The sequence below is a fragment of the Lynx canadensis genome, chromosome A3, assembly GCF_007474595.2.
Source record: "Lynx canadensis isolate LIC74 chromosome A3, mLynCan4.pri.v2, whole genome shotgun sequence".
Classification (NCBI taxonomy): Eukaryota; Metazoa; Chordata; class Mammalia; order Carnivora; family Felidae; genus Lynx; species Lynx canadensis.
In genome coordinates, this window is record NC_044305.1 from 64,713,515 (window position 1) to 64,737,433 (window position 23,919).

A 23,919-nucleotide genomic window follows, 5' to 3' on the forward strand; every position below is an offset into this window, starting at 1 on the left:
TAATTAAAAAAAAAACTTAAATATTCCCAAATAATCAATTGAACATGTTTTTGTTTTTGTTTTTAATGTCAGCCAAAAGTGAGAGAAAACAGCTCTTTAATGCCAAAGAAAAGAGGAAAATATGAATCAGAATGGGCCAAAGAGTTAAAAATCTCAAGGTAAAACTCTATCCATTTATAATGTGTTAATAATGTGATCTTATTCCTTACACATCTAATTTATTGAGGGACTATGATAAAAAACAAGACTTAAAATTACAGAATATAAATACATTCATTTTGTATTTACCACATAGCTATGTTCACTACAACACAGAATTCAGAGTAAATCAAGACGGCTCTGGGCCCTAATCACAGAGGCATTTAGCATCCCAAAAGATCTATACTACAACCCTATAATAGGGTTTCTACCTTTACCAAGTACACCATTTACAGAGAGGTCTGTGAATAATTATTTCATTTACATTTATAAACATTAGAATCTTAAAAACTCTTCTATGCAACTGATGTCTCTATGACAGAAAATACGATTTATCTGATGTACACACTTTAATAACAGAACTATGTACATATGAAAATGGTAAAACCCACTCCACTTTTACGATCACAGTAAAATGTCAGTTTGGAAGAGAATCTAGGAGTGTAAGAGTATACATGCACAAACTCAGATGGAGAAAAAAATAAAACAATTGCTTAAAATAAGGTGTTGGTCCTTCTATTTCTAAAGGTTATCAAAAATACTCACAAAGTCCCAAAGTTCATCACTTATTACCTTAAAGCTGAACACATTATTGTTTTAATTTACATTTTTAGGTTCTGTTATAGCAAATACACTTGTCTAAACAGAACATCTGTTTTGGTTATAATACACTGTATCTTTGGCAAGAACTTATAATAAAACAACAAAAACAATCAAAAATCTTTATTGGATCTGGCAACAAAAGCAGATTTGTAACCAAAAACCTTAAGAGGAGAAATGACCATCACTGGGCTCTTGGCCAGTTCTAATCTAAGTCAATAAACAAAGATCTGCAAGAAGGGCTACAGCAAAGAGGGGTGGATGTACCTCCTGCAGATACTTAGATCGGACTTAGGGATACAGAAACACATGGGTTACAAAGCTAGTAAAAAATATTTTATTTTCATCAAAAACTGTCAAACTGAATCTGAATCCAAACAGTATTTTAAAACCACACACACACATCCACATCCACCCATAATGACTCATTCCTTATGTTTCCTCTCCAACTAGCTCGCTGAAATGGTCATTTAAATATGTATTTTTTAAAAGTACTCTGGCCACTTCAACAAAATGAACATAATTCATACGAGTTGTAAAATAATTTTTCTTTAAAATTTACTTACTGTCACAAGCATCCCAGAAAGGAAGCCTTATAAACAAGAGTCCAGTGTTTATGACAGTCACAGAAACGGAGAGAGAAGTAACAATCAATAGGTGAAGGGCAGGGCACCTGGGTGGCTTGGTTAAGTATCTGACTCTTGATTTTGGCTGAGGTCATGATTCCAGCCTCGTGGGATAGAGCCCTGCATCAGAGCTCCACGCTGAGTGTGGAGCCTGCTTAAGATTTTCTCCCTCTTGCTCTCTCTTTCTCCCTCCCTCTCCCCCCTCACAGGCTAGCGCTCTGTCTCTCTCTCTCTAAAGAATAAAAAAAAAATTATATAAAAAAATAGGTGAAGGGCAATAAAATCCTAGAATATCACAGTACATTTTCTCAAGCCATCAGTGTAGAGGGAAGTGAGACAAATATTCTATCACTCTAACTTGTCATTAAGCATAATCATCAAACTAATATCCAAAAAACACTTTTAGGCTCTCCCAAGTTTCAAGACTAAGTCATGGCCTTTATCACTGCTATAAACTGAAGATGGAGAAGACCATATTTTTAAATACAAACAAACTGCTTTTACACTCCACATGGAAAGCAGAAATTATTGCACTAGTCAAAAGTAAATAATAGCAACTGGAGTGCCTGGGTGGCTCAGTTGGTTGAGTGTCCAACTTCAGTTCAGGTCATGATCTCATGGGTTGTGAGTTTGAGCCCCACATTGGGCTCTGTGATGACAGCTCAGATCCTGGAGCCTGCTTCGGATTCTGTGTCTCCCTCTCTCTCTCTGCCCTCCCCTGCTTGTGCTCTGTCTCTCTCTCTCTCTCTCAAAAATAAATAAACATTAAAAAAGATAAGTAAATAACAGCAACCACAGCAGTTTCTCCTCCATATAAAATACTTCAACTTCACAACATAATGAGCTTTACATAGCTAGACAATCTTAAGTCACATAGCTAAGCTTACTGATTTGACGGAAAGCAAATATCCTTAAACCAAAACAAAACAAAAAAATAGGTCCAGGTGGTTCAGGGTATCTGCTACACATTATTTTGACAGAATCCTCAACGGTCAGATTTGAAGGAAACTTTAAAATCATCCCATTGACGGGGCGCCTGGGAGGCTCAGTCAGTTAAGCGGCCGACTTCGGCTCAGGTCATGATCTCGCGGTCCGTGAGTTCGAGCCCAGAGCCTGGAGCCTGTTTCAGATTCTGTGTCTCCCTCTCTCTGACCCTCCCCTGTTCATGCTCTGTCTCTCCCTGTCTCAAAAATAAATAAAACGTTAAAAAAAAAAATTTTTTTTTAAAAATCATCCCATTGAAATCTCTACTGAAAATTCCTTCGGGCATCACAAAAGTCACTTGTCCCTGTTCCAGTTCATCTTGTTAGATTAGGTTCGACAACTGAAGTGTTTCAAAAACTTTTTTGATCCTGATTCTAATACACCTCAATAACCACAAACTTGAAAACCTTGACTAAATCAGTGAGTAGAATGTTAATACAATGTCTGTGGCAAGCCGCTAGAGACCTCACACCAGACATCAATTCAGTAGCTAATCAGTTCCTTTTGGGAGCCACGTAACCAAATCTCTATTTCTCTAGTTCCTCCATAAAAGTATCAAGAGACTATTCAAAGCTGTGCTGAGATCTAGCTGTGTCTACCAGTTCTACCCTTCCACACAGAAAATGAAACCGGATAAAGCCAAAATGTTTTATTTATAAGCAACACACACTGATTTCCAGTGGATATACTCTATTGTCCCTTCCTAAGTGCACATAAACCATCCTTTTCTGATTTCATAATGGCCTTGCCTGACCAAGATCACACTCAACAGTCATTTGCATTATCTATCTGAATTCTCCTTTGGAACATTAAAACAACATCTGCCTCTCTCTAAGCTTCCACAGTTTCTCAATAATTAACCAACGGTGGCACCAAAATTTTATTCCCAAGTCCACCCAGAGCTCTAGGAAATATTTCATCTGAGCTGAAAGATGAAATAAGAAATGTGAGCTCTCTTCCTGATGCCCTATTTTAGTTACATTTTGGTTTTCGTTGGTGATCCTTATCCTATCTTGTCAGCCGCAAATCATTCTAACCTGCCAATCAAAAGAGGAGGTGAATAACTCTACTTTCTCACAGCCCCTGATGAGGAGGTGACATACTCTACAAGCAGTGGGATCTCTTGTCTCACTCTTTTTCCTAAGATAATCATTATAAATCTTTTCTGATACACTTAACGTTTATGGGGAGGTAGTAAACAGAGGGATTCAGGCCTGAAGCTTTAGTCTTCCTGTACTATTTTTGGCAGATCGGTGATTCTTCTGCTACACACTCTTGGTTACTTACACTTTTTTCAGCTTTGTATTTGTCCTTTTGAAATATACAATGGACTCGCACTCGCTTCCACAGCACATATACTGAAACATACAATGGACTCAAAACCTGCAGCCAACACACATAAATTGATTTAGTTCCCAGTCTTTTACTGGTGGTAAAGCCCCTGGAAGTCAACATGCACTATTCGGAACATGATGGAATACATGAATTTTAAATCATATGATTAAACACACAGGGCTAAATCAAATACTAGATACTGGCAGATATCAAAAAATTAAGAAAAATGTGTAAGTGTAAAATTAAAATTGATCCAAACTTCATTTGGCAAAGAACCATTCTTGTGTAATGTAATTTACAGCCTTCTTCTAGAAAAGAAAAAAATTCTTCATAGAATGCCTCAGCAATGTTCTGCTATATTTTTATAGGTCTAAGACTTAGCAAACCAGTCACCCAACCTATTTTGTTTGTTTTCTAGTGTAATTATCCTACCTTCTCTTTTTCTATAGTATTTTGTTACCAAGACTGAATCTCTAAATTGGCCTACTAGAAGCCTTTACCTTTGCAAGAAGATTATCAAAAAATTCACCTATGTAAATGTAGCGTTTGGAAAATTTTGACACAAGGAAGTTTAACTAAGAAAATTCTATCCATTAATTTAACTTCTTCCAGAGGATTTGGAAAGGATCGTAGTTCATAATTTTAGTGGTAGAGCATATTAGTCCAGCTTACATTTCCCAATGTGTAGAGGGTTGTAACCCTATTTTCTTTCCTTAAGAGGATCTTTTGCAATATTATAATCTGAATTACATATCTAAGAGTTTCCCAACTTCTCATTAAGGATTCCTACAATCTTCTTAGCTCTTTGCATTTATAAAAAAAATTCTTAATGTTTATTTATTTTTCAGAGAGAGAGAGACACACACACAGAGTGTGAATGGGGGAGGGGCAGAGAGCAAGGGAGACACAGAATCTGAAGCAGGCTCCAGGCTCTGAGCTGTCAGCCCAGAGCCTGATGCAGGGCCCGAATTCAAGGACCACGAGATCATGACCTGAGCCGAAGTTGGCCACTTAACCAACTGAGCCACCCAGGCACCCCTGAAAGAGAACATTTCTTGAAGAAGACTGTTGGAATGCTGTGGCTTTTGTCCTGCTGCCTGACAATCTGAAAATCTCACGGAGAGGAGTGTCTCACTCCCCCTGTGCCAGGTGAGAGGGGCCTCCCTGGGTCCAATATGTGAGTGTGACATTAGAAGAGAACAGATGCAAACACAAGCACAGGGGTAGGCGAGGGGATGCAAGGGGAGAGAAAGAGACAGAGAGAGAATAACAAAGGCAGAGAGCTGTACCAGGGATAAGTTGCTGATCCCCCTTTTAGAGGAGACAAGGATGTATGAACCAAACAGGCCTGTAGAAGGAAGTGTTGGGGGGTGGGGTGCTCTAAAGAGATTCTGTCCAAGAGGACTGAGTAGCAAAGTGATTCAGACAACAGCAGTCTGCCTAAAACCCAGGACTGAAGAAGGGGGGTCAGGGTCAGCCTGAGAATATTATCTGCCAAGTCACAGCAATGACATTTCAAAGATCCTATTGGGGAAGGTAACAAAAATAAAAGTCAAGTTTTTTAAAAACACCCCATATAAATTACCAACTGCATGTGCGCCACCCAGAGGGCCCTATGCTCAAACTGCAACTGTCACCACTGTGTAGACTATTCACTTCTTCCCAACTCTGAACACTATACTTAAAGGAATCAGAAAATTCAGCTAGTGGGTTGAGAAGAAAGAAAACAATAACAAGGAGGGAAGAGTGAGGAAGCTAACCATGCCCCCTGCAAACCCCTAGGGTGAAGTGGTGTTTCCCAGAGTGAAACAGACATGACATGGAATTTAATGCCTATCAAGTTTGGAGGCTTGATTATTACACTAAAGAAGATATTTCAATTACTGAAGTGAGACTGTTCTCAGGACTAAAAGGGACTGACAGAGCTGAGACCTGTCTATTATTTCAGCCAGGGATGAAAGAACTACTCCAAACATGAGTTGAGTGGGCATGGGAGGGAAAGAAGTAGTTGTTTTCTTCTTGCACCTTTACTGAGTCTATCTCATTCGATGACACGTTTACACGTGATAAATACTTGTGGATGAATACACAAATAAAGTATATAAAAATATTGATACCATTCTTGGTGAGATTACACATTATTTTTATTTTCCTCTTTGTATTTTCCTGGATTTTTCAAAATCTCTTTTAAGCATGCTTCAAAATATATACATATATATATACATATATATACATATATATATATACATATATATATATATATACACACACACATATATTTAATTGCCAGAGAACAATGTCACACACGTTTCAGTAGGCATTCATACCCAGAGTAAACAAATAAAAGAAATAAGTAATTCTTAATTCAAAAGTGTAAACTGAGATGATTAAAAATGATCACTGAATTTTACCTTATGTTTTATGTCTTTCATGTCTGAAAACACCAAATTTTAAATTTAAAGTAGATTAAAAACAGAAAAGCAGGTGGAGGGGAGGCAAACAAAAATAGAAAATCAAGTTATAACCTTGTTTGCCAGTAATATGGAAGATCAGTCTCCTGGACCGATATTTTATTGAAAACAACAAAAAGTCCTAGATGTAATACATTTTCTTATTTAAAAAGTTAATTGGCAAGAAAGAAATACTCAAGCTAAAAAAAAGTGAAGTGAATGTGGGAACCTTGATTTCTGAAGCTGACATTCACCTGAGGGCAGGTGCTCAACCAGGTGAATTTTATTTTCCATCTTCAAGGTCTCACAGAGCTTCACACAACTAGAGGATTAAAATATAAAACCCAGGGTCCACCTACAATATATGTTAAGAAAAGACTCCCCCAACTACCCTTACACATATAAAACCCCGAGGTTAAACCCCCAGTATATATATATATATATATATATATATATATATATATATATATATATATATATACAATCCTAAAGGGTAAACCCCCAGTATAAGGGTCAAAGAAAAATAAGCTCACTAAACCCTACCCCCTGGATACTGTGCTAAAAAATGGACTATCTCAACCCTTGTCATAGGGGGAATCTCTGATGAGAACATGGAACAGTAAGTCATCTCTCTAGTGTGCAGCCTAAATTCACAATACCTAGGTAGCCAGAAAAAAAATCTCAACCTGAGAATTTAAGTGATTCCAAACCAGTGGTGTCTACAGGAGCCTGACAGAAGTAAGTACAAATCCTCATTGAAGCATCTCCCCATCAATGCAGGCCTCGATGAATTCCCACAGATAAAGTTCCATGAAAATAGAAGTTTTCAATATAAATTAACCGAACAGAAAAGGAAACAAAACAGCAGAACCAGCAGTAAAAACAGATAGCAGAAATAGACTTTCAAGGATTGTCATTACTAGAATTATCACAGACTATAAAATAACAATGGTTAGAATGATTAAGGAAGTAAAAGATAGATTTGAAAATATATTCAGGAATGACAAAAGACTATAAGAATGATCAAGCAGGTTTGAAAAAATACAGAGCTTCTAGAAATGAAAAATAGAACTGACAATAAAAATTACTACAGATGACAGCCACACTTGTGTTGAGCATAGTATAATGTACAGAGTTGTTGAATCACTACATCCTACACCTGAAACTAATGTAACATCATGTGTCAACTACACTAAAATAAAATAAAAAATTACATGAATGGATGTCAAATCTCCACAAATTAAATTGTAGAGCCAACTTAATCCCAATCAAAATCCCAGCAGGACCATTTGTAGAAAATGAAAAGCTAATTCTACAGTTTATGTAGAAGAACAAAGGCCCTACGATAGCCAAAACAATTTTTAAAAAGAACAAAAGTGAAGGACTTACACTATCTAATTTCATGACTTGTTAGTGTTAAGATATATAGATCAATTAAACAACAGACTCCAGAAATACATTCACAGGTGTATGGTGAGCTGATTTCCAAGAAGGATGCCAAAGCGGTTCAATGGGGAAAGGAAAATCTTTCACAAATGGTACTGGAATAGTTCATAGTCATAGGCAAAAAAAAAGAACTTTATACCATGTATAAAAATTAACTTTAAACAGGTTATGGACAAATCCCATACTACCCATGCCTGGAAATAAATACTGAAATTACGGCTGATAAGTTTTTACTAACAGGTTTAAAACTAAAGATACATCAAAGATCAAAAATAATCAATTGCCAAACAAAAGGAAGTGACTAAAATAAGGTGAAACCAAACAAGAGAATTAAAGACATAAAAGGAGAAAGAGAAGGAGGAGAAAAATGAGGAAGGAGAAAGAAAGTAGGAGGGAGAAGACAGGAGGAAAAGAAAGAAATCAGATGGCTCTGTTTACAAAATACTACAGCTGGTCACAAAGGCCTTAAGAAAGAAAGGGAAACATCAGCATCCATTCTTCTTTCAAAACTACTCTCAAGCTAATTTACAGCCTTCAACTCTTTGTTTTTGTTACCTAAGCTGATTAAGGTTCTCTGGTTAACTTTTAGTTTCTTTCTTAAAGAATAAAGCTTTAAAGCAACCATATAAGTAACTGAGAAAATAATGAGGTTTTATGTCTTCACAAAGAAAAGTCAAAAGACTTAAAGAAAAATTAGGGAAATAAAAACTTGCATTTAAAAAAAAAAACCTTGATATTCTTGGATATAGGAGAGGTTTAGGAAGATGGCGGCATAGGAGGACGCTGGGCTCACCACGTCCTGCTGATCACTTAGATTCCACCTACACCTGCCTAAATAACCCAGAAAACCTCCAGAAGACTAGCAGAACGGATTCTCCAGATATAGGAGAGGTTCATATTTTCTACAAATACTAATAAGCTTTTTAATATTCTAGACTCAAGAATAATAAAAAACTCAAAAGCCATTAAGAAAAAAGACAGATACATCTTAAAAAACAAAATTTAGAATTCTGTATGAAATAAGGTTTAAATTCTTAAATTTAAACACAAAATGGAGAAAACTACTTGTATAATTTGTAAAAATTGGGACAAATCAGGGGCGCCTGGGTGGCTAAGTCGGTTAAGTGTCCAACTTCAGCTCAGGTCACGATCTTGCAGTCCATGAGTTCGAGCCCCGCGTCGAGCTCTGTGCTGATAGCTCAGAGTCTGGAGCCTGTTTCAGATTCTGTGTCCCCCTTCTCTCCCTGCCCCTCCCCCACTTATGCTGTCTCACTTTGTCTCTCAAAAAATTAGGACAAATCGATCAATAATTAATATATAAAAACATGTACAAAACATTATGAACAAGATGAAAACCTCCAAAAGAAAAAAAAATGAGCAAAGGACACATGCCATCCACACATACACAAAAAAATCCAGAAATGGCCAGTGAACATACAAAAATATATTTCACTTCATTAATAACACAAGTATATGCTAAATACTGTTCTAAGCAGTTTATATATATATTATATATACATTTATATTTATTATTATTTAACCATCACAACAATTCTGTAAAATGGGTATTATTATCATCTCCTTTTATGGATGATGAAACTAAAAGGTTAGGTAATTTGTCCAAACTCACACAAGTAGTTAATAAGCAGTGACGCTGGGATTTCAACTATGTAATTAAAACAAAAATGACAGAGCAAGCATGCACTGTACTAATACCCAAGGTCCCCAGAAAATGGGAACAGACACCCTAGGTAAGAGTATCAATTAGCATAGTCACTCTAAAAGACAGCATGGCAATGAAGTTCAAAAGCCCTACAAATATTTGAAAATTTTCTCAAGCAATAATTCATACCACCCAAGACAGTGATTACATGGGGTGGAGGCACTCCAGGGAAAAACACATAAGAAGCCTAAAAGCTGGGAACAAGGACATTCACTTTACTCATCTTTAAACTGTATACAGAGGTTCTATATTCTTTGGATATATTTCACAATAAGAAATCCTTTCTTTCCTTACCATTTTATCTGGACCTTTATATGGACTTGTGACATAAATGTTTTTAAGTAATGACATCCCAAATTAGCCAACATAATGAGAAGAAGGAAAAACAGCAGGGAAATAATCTCAGTAATAGACTCAGTTTGGTAATTAAGCATATTTCAGTTTAGGAGCAGTGGTCAGGTACATCTTTAAACCTGTACTCCATTTCTTAGAATGTATTGTAAAGAAATAAAGGATGTGTAGAGATCTAAGCACAAAAACATTTATTATAGCTTTACTGATAATGGTGATGATTAGAAAAAGCCAGCTGTCACACAATGAGGAATGTCTAAAATATAAGTTCAGGGGCGCCTGGGTGGCTCAGTCAGTTAAGCGGCCGACTTTGGCTCAGGTCATGATCTCACGGTCCGTGAGTTCGAGTCCCGCGTCGGGCTCTGTGCTGACAGCTCAGAGCCTGGAGCCTGCTTCAGATTCTGTGTCTCCCTCTCTCTGACCCTCCCCTGTTCATGCTCTGTCTCTCCCTTTCTCAAAAATAAATAAACGTTAAAAAATAAATAAATAAATAAATAAAATAGAAGTTCATATAAGAGTTTATCTGTAGTAATTTTAAATGATTTTGTAAAGTCCATTTATTGGCATGCGAATATATTAAGTGGGAGAAATGTAAAACATATACAGTGTGAGTTCCTTTTTATAACATACACACACAATCTAGAAATATGCTCTAAAATATAAATAACAATTTTGCTAATAGAAAAACCTATCACTTATCTGTGTTTTCCAATGTGCGATAATAAATATTAAAATCTTTAAAGAAATGATGTTTGTTTTTTAATTTTAAGGCAAAAGATTTTCATTACCTTCAGTCTTAGGCATTTTCAACAAATGAGTTTAACCCTTCGAGGTTCAAGCTTTTCTCTGCATTTCAGTTAGACTCTGGAAGATACAACAACTCAAGCAACAAAATTGCGATTCCTTAAATTATATTTCTTTTCTATGAAATGGCTGACACGCTACTGGAATGAAAGAAGAAGAAAGAAGTCTAATGTGTAGTTTACAGTACACTTCCAACTTTAAACATGTCTAAGTAACTAAGCCTTAGCATAGTTCTAATTAAGTTCTACAACTTAATTCCAGGGTTTTTTTTCCTCCTTTAGTAATTGGGATTTGAAGCTTTCAAAGACTTCCCCCATAGTATGTATAAATAGTAGAGTCTAAGATATTTTAAGAGTAGGGAGAGAAATGGGATAGGGAAGTTGGATGGATGGGTCAAAGTACATGGGGTTTATGAGTCAGGAGGTAAGTCACACAGTATGTTAACCTATGACAGATATGCCAAGGAAAAAGTATTGGAAAGAACAGATAAGAGAAAATATGCTGGTGGATGTGTTAGGAAAAGATTTTTCAGAATGAATAACTGACAGGATTATACTAATGCATATCAGATTATCTGTACAGGGGATAGTAAAAATGACTGCGAAAGAAAGTATGGAAATTTCAACTTCAATATAGTCTGTAATGTAACTTCAAAGTGTTAGATGAGAAAATAGTGTTTTCTGTAGAGGCAAGGTGAGCTGACAAAAAAATGAAATCAGCTGATTTGCCTAAAGCACTCACTATAAATTCTGATTAGGTATTTGCATTGTTTAAGGACTTCAAAACCACCTACTAAAATATTAGCAAACAGATTTACAGTACATAAAAAATACACTATGATTAAGTGGGGCTCAAATCACAACTGCAAAGATGGTTCAAGTGTAAGAAATCTACTATAATTCAGCGTAATGATAGACCAAAAGAGGAAAAAACACACACAATTACAGCAGAATTCTAAAGAAGCATAAACGTTCTTTCTTGATTTTTAAAACAATAAAAAAGGAATCAGTATTTTTCAACATGCATGAAAAAAAAGATTTCCTTTAAGTGATTTTTGAGAAATATACAAAAGTCAGTATTAGACTTGAGGGAGGTGCTAGAAGCATTCTCATAAAAGGAAGAAAAAAAAGGGTCTAATATCATTACTAATATTTAATAGTTTTTCAAAGATATTGCATAGTACCATTAAACAAGAGCAGAAAATCAAAAGGTATAGAACTTGAAAAGGAATTCATCATCTTTTGCAAATGATACGACCATTTACCTAGAAATCCAAGAGAATCAACTAAAAAAACTAATTATAAACAATGAAAGAATTCTGTGCTATGGCTAGGGACAAAATTAACATAAAAAATGGTATTCTTTTATACAGAGATAAAGTAATGTAGTAAAATAATTCTTAATAGATACACAAAAGGAGATAAATACAAAAGAAAGTTTTAATATTTAATATACAAGATAATTATGAAGAAAACTTCAAAGTGTTACTGAAAGCAAAACTACTCCCCATTTTAAAGATGAAGTGAAGTGAAGCTCAGAGAGGCACAGGAAGTCTTCCTAACTTGCCTGGCCAGTAAATGGTGACAAAAAAGACGGACCTAGATTTGTCGGACTCCAAAATTCATCTTTTCCACGCAAGATATTGCTGAAAGTTCAGTCAATGGATACTCCATAAGCAAAACCAGAAAAATTCAAGAAACCTTCACTATTTAATATTTTCAATGATTTGAAAGTTCTATTTATTTAAAAAAAAAATTTTTTTATGTTTATTTACTTTTGAGCCAGAGACAAACAGCATGAGTGGGGGAGGGGAAGAGAATGAGGGAGACACAGAATCTGAAGCAGGCTTCAGGCTCTGAGCTGTCAGCACAGAGCCCAACACGGGGCTCGAACCCACGAACTGTGAGATAGTGATCTGAGCCGAAGTCAGACACTTAACCAACTGAGCCACCCAGGTGCCCTGAAAGTTCTATTTATAAGCACTTAAAATGTACCCAAGATATTTTTATGAAAGTAACATGAACAAGTTACAGAAAAATCAGAGAAGCTGCCTGAAAAAACTGAATTAGCTCTATCAGGTCCTTGTATTAGGTTCTCAAAAGGAGTAGATGTATATGCACACTTCCCAGGATAGGGAAGATCCCCAGTATTCCCCACACTACCCTGAACAAGAAGAGGGAGAGGGAAAAAAGCTGAGGTAGACATTTCAATCTGAGCCTTTCCTTAACCATGGCCCTGTGGTACCTACAGTTTGTCCCTGACTTCCTAATCCCCTTCGGTTACTCTGCATTTGTTTTCCTGACATCTTGATTACACTCTTGGCACATGGAACGCTATACTAAATACGAGGCCCCCCCTCTTTTGGCCTATCTCCATGGATCCTAGAATTCTTGTCATGCTAGGTTTTGTTTGTTGGTCCTGTCAGTCACATACTCATCAATTGTGACTTATAGTTAGTTATGATATTTCTCAAACAGCAGTGGAAAATGGTGCTCGTGCACTCTTCCCTAGATATCAGGTATAGTAATTCTCTTCTCTTGTAGAATTAAACTCTTAAGAACTTAATATTCTACTGTAGTTTGGAAAAGGTAAGCATGGCTACCTGAGGTACAAAGGGAAAGTAAGAAAACAATGGTGAACGAAAGTACAACTATTATAGTTCTAGGGGCAGGACTGGAGAAATGGGTGATGCGAATCCAAAGCTATTCAGAAGTTAACTAGATAACTATATGAAATGAAAGCCTGTGATGAAGACACAAATAAGAAAGGAATATCAGAAGTGCTCTGAATGTATAATACTTACCTTGGCTCTCAGTTCTGAAAACCAACAATTTATAGGCATCAGAACTTTGGGAGAAAAAAGCTAAGTTATCCACAGTCCTATGTACCAGTTAGTAGTTAATTAGAGCCCTCATGCAAGGTACAGCCTGGAAAACCCCATGAAAACAGGTAAATCCTACATTGCTATTCCTGTGAGAGTTTTCAGGATACTGAAACTCAAATTTCTCTGAGAGACAGACACTTTACATTGTCCTGCAAAGCTCTTGTGAACAGCAAGACATGGTCTACAGGCAAAAAAGAGGCATATCATAAAAAGAGAAGAGAGAACTCATCACAGAAGGAACTACAGAAGTTCCCCTGTCCCTCAAAGAAAACAAACATTCCTAACATCCTTACCAGTAAACAACATCCAGTGGTGCAAAGTAATTTTTCATTATCAGGTCAGCAAAGTAAGCTTCTGTTTCCCGGCAGGCAGTTCCATTTCCAATCACCACCGTGCTGCAGCTTCAAGGGATAAACAAGATGAGAAATGGAATGAGCTCAAGGCTTGCTTCTAAATCAATCAGGAGAAAACGTACAGAATGCACAAATACTATCATACGATGATCTTACTCTCTCCATTGTATCACAAGGGAGACACAGACTTAGGTAGAATTAAGGGCAATGCCGCTGCATTTGCTATGGGAGGCAGAGGACAAATATTTCACTGTGACACAATTAAGAACAATCAGCTTACTTCCCATCTAGAAGGAACCAAATTTAGACATGGATAAGAAACTGTGGTACATTCTACGCCATAATGAAGATGCCATGCCTGAACTATGTGATATATTGTCAAGTAATCTCTGAAGCTTCAAACTACTATCATATCCATTCAAATCCTCAAGTCCATGAAAAAGAATGGAAGAGGAAAGAAGGAAAGAAGGCAGGAAGGACAGATGGACAGGAAGTGAGGGAGAGAGAGAGAAGGAGACAGAGGAAGCCCAAATAAAAGAAGTCAATGCTCACTTTTGCTCATATTACCACCTTTGTTTAGTGAAGGCGGCAGAGGAAGGGAGCAATGTCCCTCCTGAGTCTCCAAACGTAGAGTTCTCCAGCAATTTGCCCCAGCATTGTTTTACATGGTTCCTTCTCTCTCACCAAGGCACTTCCCTTAATCCCTCCCTCCAAATTAGGAGCGTCAAAGGTATCTCTGATTGGCTGAGACAGTGAAGTACTCAAAATGTTACTTATTTTCATACTTGAAATTCAGCAAAAGCCTCTTTATTTTCTCTGCCTCTCGGAAGCCTTGTCCACAATGCAAGTAAACCACATCAGTATGAAGTATCTGACCTTAGAAAAAATGAAAATAAGAAGCCAGTTTGTAACAAATTACAAAACATAACACACAGATGATCTGATTAAGCAATCTGAACCAAAAAAGAGAACTGCTTTGTCTTTTAAAATGCAGCATGAATCATTCATATTCACTAAACTGAATTCTCCCGAAGTACTCTAAAATTTTCTTACCTCCAAAGTTACAAGGACACTACTTTGCTATTTATTATTATTAACAAAATCATTAGATTAAATATCATGATGCCTAAAAGAGAAATGGTTTTTAACAACACCTAATATCAAGCTAACATTTACTGAATATTAACTATGTGCCAGGCAATGTTGTGATACTATTCTATTTCTTCTTTTGGGTTACAGATATGTGAATTTCTTTACCTTGTATAATTCTTTCAGCTGCATATTTATGACTTGTGTGCTTCTCTATATTATATTTCAGTGAAAAATATATTTGATGGTAACGACCTCAGGAACAGAAATAATGAACTAAGTGACCAATTTAGAATGTTATGAAAAAAACAACAAAATCTCAAAGAAAGCAGAAGGAAAGCAATGATAAAGTTAAAAACAGAAATTAATGAAACAGAAAAAAATATATATAATAGAGGGGATTGGTGAAGTTTAAAGTTAAAAATCACTTGAGAAAAACACATACTTTTAGCAATACCTATCAAGAGAAAGAAAGACACAAGTAACTTAAAAAAAAGTTAGATACAAATAAATCATATTAGTAATGAGAAGAGGATATTACTGGAGCTTCAGCACACATTAAAAAGATACAGAGACTATGATAATCAACTTCATGTTAATTCAGATTAAATGATGCAATGGATAAATTCTTGGAAATGTCTTACCAAAACAGATTGAAAATATATACATACATATATACGTGTGGGAGTGTATATGGTATTTTTAAAAAGTTATCTTACAAGCAGTACAAATAATATCATGTCCAAACACAAATACATATGTTACCTCAACAGATGCAGGAAAAAACACTAATAAAATATACTTCCCATTTACTGTAAAAATGTACACCATAAAAAAAAAACAGGCCAAGTAGAACTGCAAAATCAAAAACCCATGACTATATCTATAACAAAGCATCTCCAGAAAACCAAAGGATGATCAATTGGGAATAACATAACTATCAAGGCCGACATGTATGGGCATTTCTGTGGGAGCAAGAAGAAAGAAGCAATGAAGTATCTCATGGACCAAAAATATCAAAAAGCACTTCCCTGGGAAAAAGACCTTTGAACACTCTTAATTTATAGGTCAGTATAAAGGTTGCCCATTGAGTTCAGGCAGGATTGGAAAACCCTGCTCTCTATGAATTCTTGAAACAAACAAGAAGAATATGCTTTTCAAGACAAAAACCCCAACTGAGGACAAACTGCTGAGAATCATATCCACACTGAGCAAGGCAAGAATAAAAGGGGCAAAGGAAAAGGGAGTGAAAGTCCCAGTAAAAGGGAGGAAAGCATTGGGAAAACAGACTCTAGAAAGTAGAAGACTATCTCTTTATTCATATAGATACAGAGGAGCTTTTCCCCCACAATAATTTTGGGAAAAAAATAAGTGATAGTTCTAGAGATATACTGTTAGAAAACCTTTCCTGGTGTTCTATCCTAGAAGTTGGAGAAAATGAATTTTATATAAAACTGACCAACAGAAAAGGATCACAATTAAATGCCATATAGAATGATTATTTTTTAAAAACAGGAAATTAAAAAGAGGACACAGAAAGATGTGTCCACAAAACAGAGAAAAATGGTAACCTAATATAGAAGAATGATCTACAAAAAAAATCATAAAAAAAAGAATAACATAAATCAGAATTAAAAAACCCCAGAAATGAGAGAATTCAAAAGTGAATTAGCATAAAAGAAAAAGTTATTTTAGAAAGAAAAAACAAAACCAAAAGAAACACAAGAATAAATATAACAGGATATAATAATATCCTTTTATATATATAATTACATGTAATCTATAATAGCATACAATAATATAAATAAATAAGAGAACCATAAGGTATAAGAAAAATATAAAAGTTAAAAAAATTTAAAGTGAAGAAGTTCACTATAGAACTGAAATGAATTTTTGTAAGCACCAAATGAAAATGCCAAAACTTAAAAACATAGAAATTTAAATAATGAACTCAATAGATAGCTTTAATTGCAGATCAGACATACAATAAAACATAATTAATATAAAGACAAACAATAGAAAATAGAAGAATGAAAAACAGAAGAAGTTGAAAGATCTAATATGCATGTAGCTGGAATCCCAGAAAGAAATGGAAAAAGCTCTACAAGCCCCAAGCCAAATTCATGCAAAAAACCCGGCAAAAAACAAAACAAACACACACACACACACACACACACACACACACACACACACACAACTAAGCACATCATAAGAAAATCTCTGAAAACCACAAAGAAAATCTTAGCAGTCAGAGGAAAAAAAATAGCATTACCTTCAAAGGAGCAATAATAAGATTTTTGGTTGATTTTTCATTCTCAACAAAAAGTATAGTAGCCAGAGGTGGGAAAAAACACTAACAAAAAATGAAATGACACCTTTAAAGTACTGAAAGTAACACCAATCCTGAATTCTATACCCAGCAAAAATATCCTTCAAAAAACAAGGGCAAATCAGAAACATTTTAGACAAAAACTGACACAATTTGTCACCAGCTGACCCCACACTAAATTTAACAAGTTAGAGTGTCAGGCAGAAAGAAAATGATCTCAAATAATAACACAGAAATGCAGTAAGAAATAAAGAGCAATAGCAAAAGTAGAGAGTAAGGGAAAAAATGCTGGGGAAAACAAAAATTTCTGGTATTAAAATATATACAGAGTTAAAATCCATCATATATAAATACACTACAATAAACAGAAGTTGCTAGAGGATAGTTATTAAAGCTTGAGCCTAGTTAATCCTCAATATCTCCACTGTGACATAGGAAAGGTCATAAATGATAGTAATATGTTGAGACTTTTGGTCACCAAAGAAGGCAAATATGAAGTTTGATTTTCTAGTTTCCATATATGTGAGACAACCATTTTCTAAGCCTCAAAAATTAACATAATTTCCAAACCCTCACAACATATACCATGTAAAAGTTATGACCAGCCAACCAACTTTTATTTGAAAAGCTGAAAGATGTGCTTACTGGTAGGAGAAATTATAGCCAATTTGCAACCATGTTTGTAACCAGGATCCACCCCCATCAGGGTGCGCCCTGGAACAGGACTTGTTAAAAGGAGCTGACGAAGGTTCCGTCCAAACATCATTACTGATTCCTTCTCTGCATCTGATGTTAGTTTGGCCCTTTAGAAACCGAAAAATAAAAGGAAAAAGAACGGATTTAGTTTTTCATTCACCCAAGGTCTCTTCCTGAAAAAGAACAAAATTCATTCCACTTATTCTTCACAGGAATACTTATTGTAACAAAATAAAGGAGGGGCACCTGGGTAGCTCAGTCAGTTAAGTGACAGACTCTTGATTTAGGTTCAGGTCATGATGTCAGGATCGTGGGATCAAGCCCCATGTCAGCCTCTGCGCTAAGCATGGAACCTGCTTAAGATTCTCTCTTTCTCCCTCTGTCCCTCCTCTGCTCCTCCTCTCTCTCTCAAAAAAAATAAAGAATAAATAAAAAATAAAGGAAAAAACATCATATATAAAATTATACTATGAGTTGATTTTTGCTAACTGCAGTAATACATGGAACCACAAATAATTCTGAAGCAAATCTGAGGAGTTTGTCATACCTATATTCCTTCTCTATCTGCTCTATGCAAAAATCTATATCTATAAATATCTGTGTATGTGAGAGAAATAGAGCATATAAAGACTTGGACATCACATAGAATGTCAAGTTAAAGCTTACCAGCTGATTAAAAATACAAACACAAAATTAGTTTTTGTTTTAATTTTTTTGTAACATTTCTTTATTTTTAGAAAGAGAGACACAGAGTGTGAGCAAAGGAGAAACAGAGAGGAGAAACAGAACTTGAAGCAGCCTCCAGGGTTTGAACTGTCAGCACAAAGCCCGAAGCAGGGCTCGAACTCACAAACTGCAAGATCATGATCTGAATCAAAGTTGGACGCTTAACTGACTGAGCCACCCAGGTGCCCCACAAACACAAAATTAGTGATAAATTATCAAATCCTAAGTAATCTCTTCTATCAACACTTAAACTTTTACACTTTTATCTGTACGAACCTGAGTATCTAATCATTCAATTCCATTCCCCACATTGAGTCCCCACCCTATCATTCTCACAGAGATGTGACATGATCAAGGATACCAGTAAGCAGTCCAGAATCTTGCCTCATGTACATAACTTCCCAGCTTACTCCAAAGAAGTTAGTAAGAGTCTAATTTTAAAACTTTTTCTAGGATAAAATATATATGTCCACGATGGACTTAAAGTCCACTGGAAACTAAGTTTTCAACACCATTCATCTTAACAAAAGCCCTGAACATTATCATGTCCTGAAATTCTTAATGAATTTTGTAATAAGACATAACAAGCATGTCTTCACCACTAGACTAGGTTAAGAAATTCATGCCACGGCCACAAGAAAAGAGTACAAAAGCCACTCAAAGTACATTTCATATCAGTGCTGAGGTACAATTATCTACATATCCAAAGACACACACAGCTGCCTGGGTGGCTTAGTCGGTTAAGTGTCCGACTTCAGCTCAGGTCAAGATCTCATGGTTTGTGGGTTCAAGCGCTGTGTCAGGCTCTGTACTGACAACTCAGAGCCTGGAGCCCACTCTGGATTCTGTGTCTCCCTTTCTCTCTGCCCCTTCCCCACTGGTGCACTGTGTCTGTCTGTCTGTCTGTCTCTCTCTCAAAAATGAATAAACATTAAAAAATGAAAAAAACATTTGAAGACACAGCTAACTAATTTCTGCTTTTCTGTCTTGAGTCTTTTTTTTTTTTTTTTTTTTTTTTTTTTTTAGAGCGAGAAAGAGAAAGAGCACATGCACATTTGTGTGTGTGAGTGGGGGAGGGCAGGAGAGACAGGGAGGTTTTTTTTAAATTTTTTTCAATGTTTATTTATTTTTGAAGGAGAGAGAGAGACAGAGCATGAGCAGAGGAGGAGCAGAGACAGAGGGAGACACAGAATCTGAAGCAGGCTCTAGGCTCTGAGCTGTCAGCACAGAGCCTGACATGAGGCTTGAACTCACACAACAGTGAAATCATGACCTGAGCCAAAGTCAGCCACTTAACCAACTGAGCCACCCAGGCACCCCTTGAGAGAGAGAGAATCCTAGGCAGGCTCCAAGCCCAGCAAGGAGCCCAATGTGGGGCTCAATCTCACCACTGTGATATCAGGACCTGTGCCAAAATCAAGAGTCAGATGCTGAACCACCTGAGCCACCCAGGTGCCCCTAAACTGGAGAACTTTCTCAGGTGAATTAAGAATACTAATAGAAAAAAAAAAACAACAAAAACTAATAGAGTAATAAGAAAACAAAGGTAGAGAGAGTGGATGGAAGACATAGAGGAAATGTTCCAGGCAATGGAAAACCAAGTAATTTCATATGCTAAGGTAAAAAGAAATACCAAGATATAAGTCAAAACAAAATCCAACCACAAAGGGTTAGGCATGTTCTTCTGAAGAGCCTGGCTTTAATCCTAGAGACAAAGAAGAGCCATTGAAGAATTTTAAGTAGAAGAGCATGAAATAATCAGATGAGAGTTTTAGGATGGCAAAGTGAAATGTGTTATTGCAAAACAAAGACAGAGATCATCTATGACCCCAGAAGAGTAATCCAGACAACTAATTATGATGTCCTGAACTAAAACCGTAACCACAGAGAATAAGAGGAGGCGAAATTCAAGGTATGATAAAGGATGGATGGGAGAATAGACAGCACTTGGTAACTGACAATGTAGGATTGATGAAAGAGATAGGTGTGAAAAATGACACTATATATATATATATAGTCAACTGAACTGAATGTATATGTTCATGATTATCTCTAGGTAGTGAAATTTTGTGAGCTTTTTTATGTTTTACTAATTCTTTCAATTTTTCTACATTAGGACAAATTTCTTTTTAATTAGAGAATCAAGTTAATTTTCTTTAAAGAAAAATCAATTGGGAGTTTTCTCCCTCAATTGCTGTTCAGGTAATTACAAGTATTTCTATCAAGAGACACATCTGCAGACAATGTCTGCAAACCAACTTACAGACTAAAATAAGATACATATTTTTTTTAACCACAGCCATTTTAGAAAAAGAGAAGAAAAGTGGTCTTGCTTGCCCACTGCTAATATAAGTCAAAGAAGGGTTATACATTAACACACCCACACCCAAATGGTTTACATTAAATCTCAGTGAAATCATTCCATAGGCAGTGAAGCTACTCAAATCAAATGTATGCAAAAATGTCAAAAGCACTACTGGACATTTCATGCAATATGAAAAAACAAGATAAAGAAAAAATATATAAAAGGAAATAAAATTTTGAATAAAGTAATTTTCTCTTTTTCCTTCATTATAAACAAAATCCCTTATTTTAAAATTTTATGCCCTAGCACTCAAAAGCAAGAGATGGTACCTCACACAGACTTGAAATGAAATAGGATTCAAACCGAAACAATACTATTAAGGGACAACTGAGCTATGAAGGATGAATCAAGAAAATGCATGACTTTGATAAAAAGAAGCTGGTTAAAAAAGCTGTGTGTCTTTTTCAATAGTACCTCCTCAAACCCCGCTCTTTAATGTTTGTTTATTTTTGAGACAATGTGAGAGACAGAGTGCAAGCAGCAGAGGAGCAGACAGAGGGAGACACAGAATCTGAGGCGGGCTCCAGGCTCCGAGCTGTCAGCCCAGAGCCCGATGCGGAGCTCGAACTCACAAACCATGAGATCATGACCTGAGCCGAAGTCGGACGCTTAACCAACTGAGCCACTCAGGCGCCCCTCCTCAAACCCTGCTCATAACACCTCCAAAGTCAATGGCCAAGTCCAGTAAAAGAAAAACAGCCAAACATTATAAAGGTTGCTATCAATTCTAGTGAGCTTGAAGAGATGGCTAGAAATCTACTCTCAAGTAATCCTTGCTGAAACCCATAAAAGAGAATGAAGAAAAGTCTAAAGCACATAGGAAGGAATATAGAAGGGAATGGCGGGTTTGAAGACTGACTACAAAGGCAAGAGAGAAGCAGGAAAGAGGGTTTTGCCTCCCACAAGTTCTTTCCATCTCCTCCCCGACAAAAACTCACAATCTGCACCTTAGCTCTTCCGCAGTTCTTTGTAACTCTTAGTCCTTCTGCTAGTCCACTTAGATGGTCACTTTAATCATCTCCTCTAATATTCACTCATCATTGCTGATAATATTCACCCAAATAACTCCCAGTTGGAAGTTTAAAACGTATATATTAGCCTTCTCTCTTCATAGTAAGAAATGCATCATGTGCTCCATGGATTTCCTTATGGTGTCTTTGGTTCTCTTATCTCCAAAAACCGCTTCCAACTAAATTCTTCATTAACTTCTTGGTTTATTATTCCCAAGTCAAATCTCTCATCAATAAAACCATTTGCTTGTCTTGGCTGTCAAAGTGCAAAACTGGTATTGTAAGACTGGAAGGGGTATACATTAAGTGGTCAAGATTTGAAAAGTATGTTGTAACTAAGAGTTACGTTTTGTGATCTATGCATGTGACTGCCTCTACAGATTGAAATCGAGACTTAACTATAATTACTTTGTGATTCTGACTCAGTTCTTTGGACTGGTTAGTGGATCAACAAATATTTACTTCATGCTTTAATGGTAATGTATGTATTACCATACATAATAATAAATGGTATATAAAATTAAATAAGATGCATACCTGAACTCTCTACAGAGGAGAGGATAAATAAGGCGTTTAAAAGAATCATCCAGTGAACTGTGTAAGATCTTCATTAACTCCGGCCTTGCAAAGCCACGTGGTCTCCACCTGCAAAAAAGAAAAGCCTACACTAAAACTGATGTAACAATAACAAGACCATGAAAGGGCTCCTGAAGAGGGGAGAGGAAGTGGAACAGAAGAGGGGGAAACTTTATCGAAGCCAAAGTAACATAATCTGTGAGGAAAGACTGTGATGTCTGGAAATTATTACTATGACATCTGGAGTTCTTATTTTTAAAAACCTGGTAACCACATCCATACATAAAACTTAAAGGAGGAAAAAACTTTCTTATTCTGGGAAGAGTCTCCCGAAGCATTATTAATAATGGTGAAAATATTAAGATATAAAAAAGTCACCAGAAAAAAAAAAAGTCACCAGAAAATGACTAATGCACTGCTGTGAACTGAATTATGTCCCCTAAAATTAATATATTGAAGTTCTAACCCCCAGTGAGATGTTATTTGGAGATAGGGCCTTTGGGAGATAATTAGGTTTAAATACAGTAGTGAGAGTAAGGGCCTTCATGATGGCATTAGTGCCTTGAAAGAAAAGATATCAGAGAGCCTGCCCTCTCTCCATCCCTCTCTCTCCCAGTCAGGTGAGGACACAGTGAGAAGGCAGCAGTCTACAAGCCGAGAAGAGGGTTCTCACCAGAAACCAAATCAGCCTGCACCTTGACTTTACAGTGTCCGGAACTGGGAGAAAATAAATTTCTGTTCTTTTTTTTTTTTTTTTTTTTTTTTTTTTTTTTTTTTAATTTTTTTTTTTCCACGTTTTTATTTATTTTTGGGACAGAGAGAGACAGAGCATGAACGGGGGAGGGGCAGAGAGAGAGGGAGACACAGAATCGGAAACAGGCTCCAGGCTCCAAGCCATCAGCCCAGAGCCTGACGCGGGGCTCGAACTCACGGACCGCGAGATCGTGACCTGGCTGAAGTCGGACGCTTAACCGACTGCGCCACCCAGGCGCCCCAATAAATTTCTGTTCTTTAAGCCACCTAGTCTATGGTATTTTGTTATGGCATCAAAGCTAAGACAAACATGTATCCTCTTTGCCCCATTTCTTTATCTCTTCCTGAGAGAGCAGACTGAGCAAAGGACAAACTCTGTTTTAACTCTTGCCTCTTGCCATTCCTGAGTAGAACTCACTCTACTCCTCAGGCTGTAGTGCTCTACCATGCAGTGTATCTGCACACATGCTGATCGATATAAATGTCAGAGAATCAAATGTTAGTGGACACTGGATAGAGAACAATAAGAGAAAAGCATAAGCTAAAAAGGACAGATTCAGCCTTACCCCTTCTGTGTTTCCATCCATCTAGAGTATCTCTGCCCTTGCCCTTCAATGACTC

The 23,919-nt window shown here is 36.4% G+C and overlaps 1 protein-coding gene across 2 annotated transcripts in view; it reads right to left on the reverse strand.

Moving 5' to 3' along the window:
• The window catches only part of SRBD1 (S1 RNA binding domain 1), a 196,621-nt gene that overhangs the window by 125,391 nt on the left and 47,311 nt on the right, over positions 1-23,919 (reverse strand). For both annotated transcript variants that reach the window (XM_032592636.1, XM_030310525.1), the window contains exons 11-14: positions 22,507-22,614; positions 17,818-17,975; positions 14,540-14,630; positions 13,695-13,802 (exon numbers count right to left, since the gene is read on the reverse strand). In XM_032592636.1, the coding sequence (XP_032448527.1) occupies positions 13,695-13,802; positions 14,540-14,630; positions 17,818-17,975; positions 22,507-22,614 (465 nt within the window). The remainder of the gene's footprint in view (positions 1-13,694; positions 13,803-14,539; positions 14,631-17,817; positions 17,976-22,506; positions 22,615-23,919) is intronic.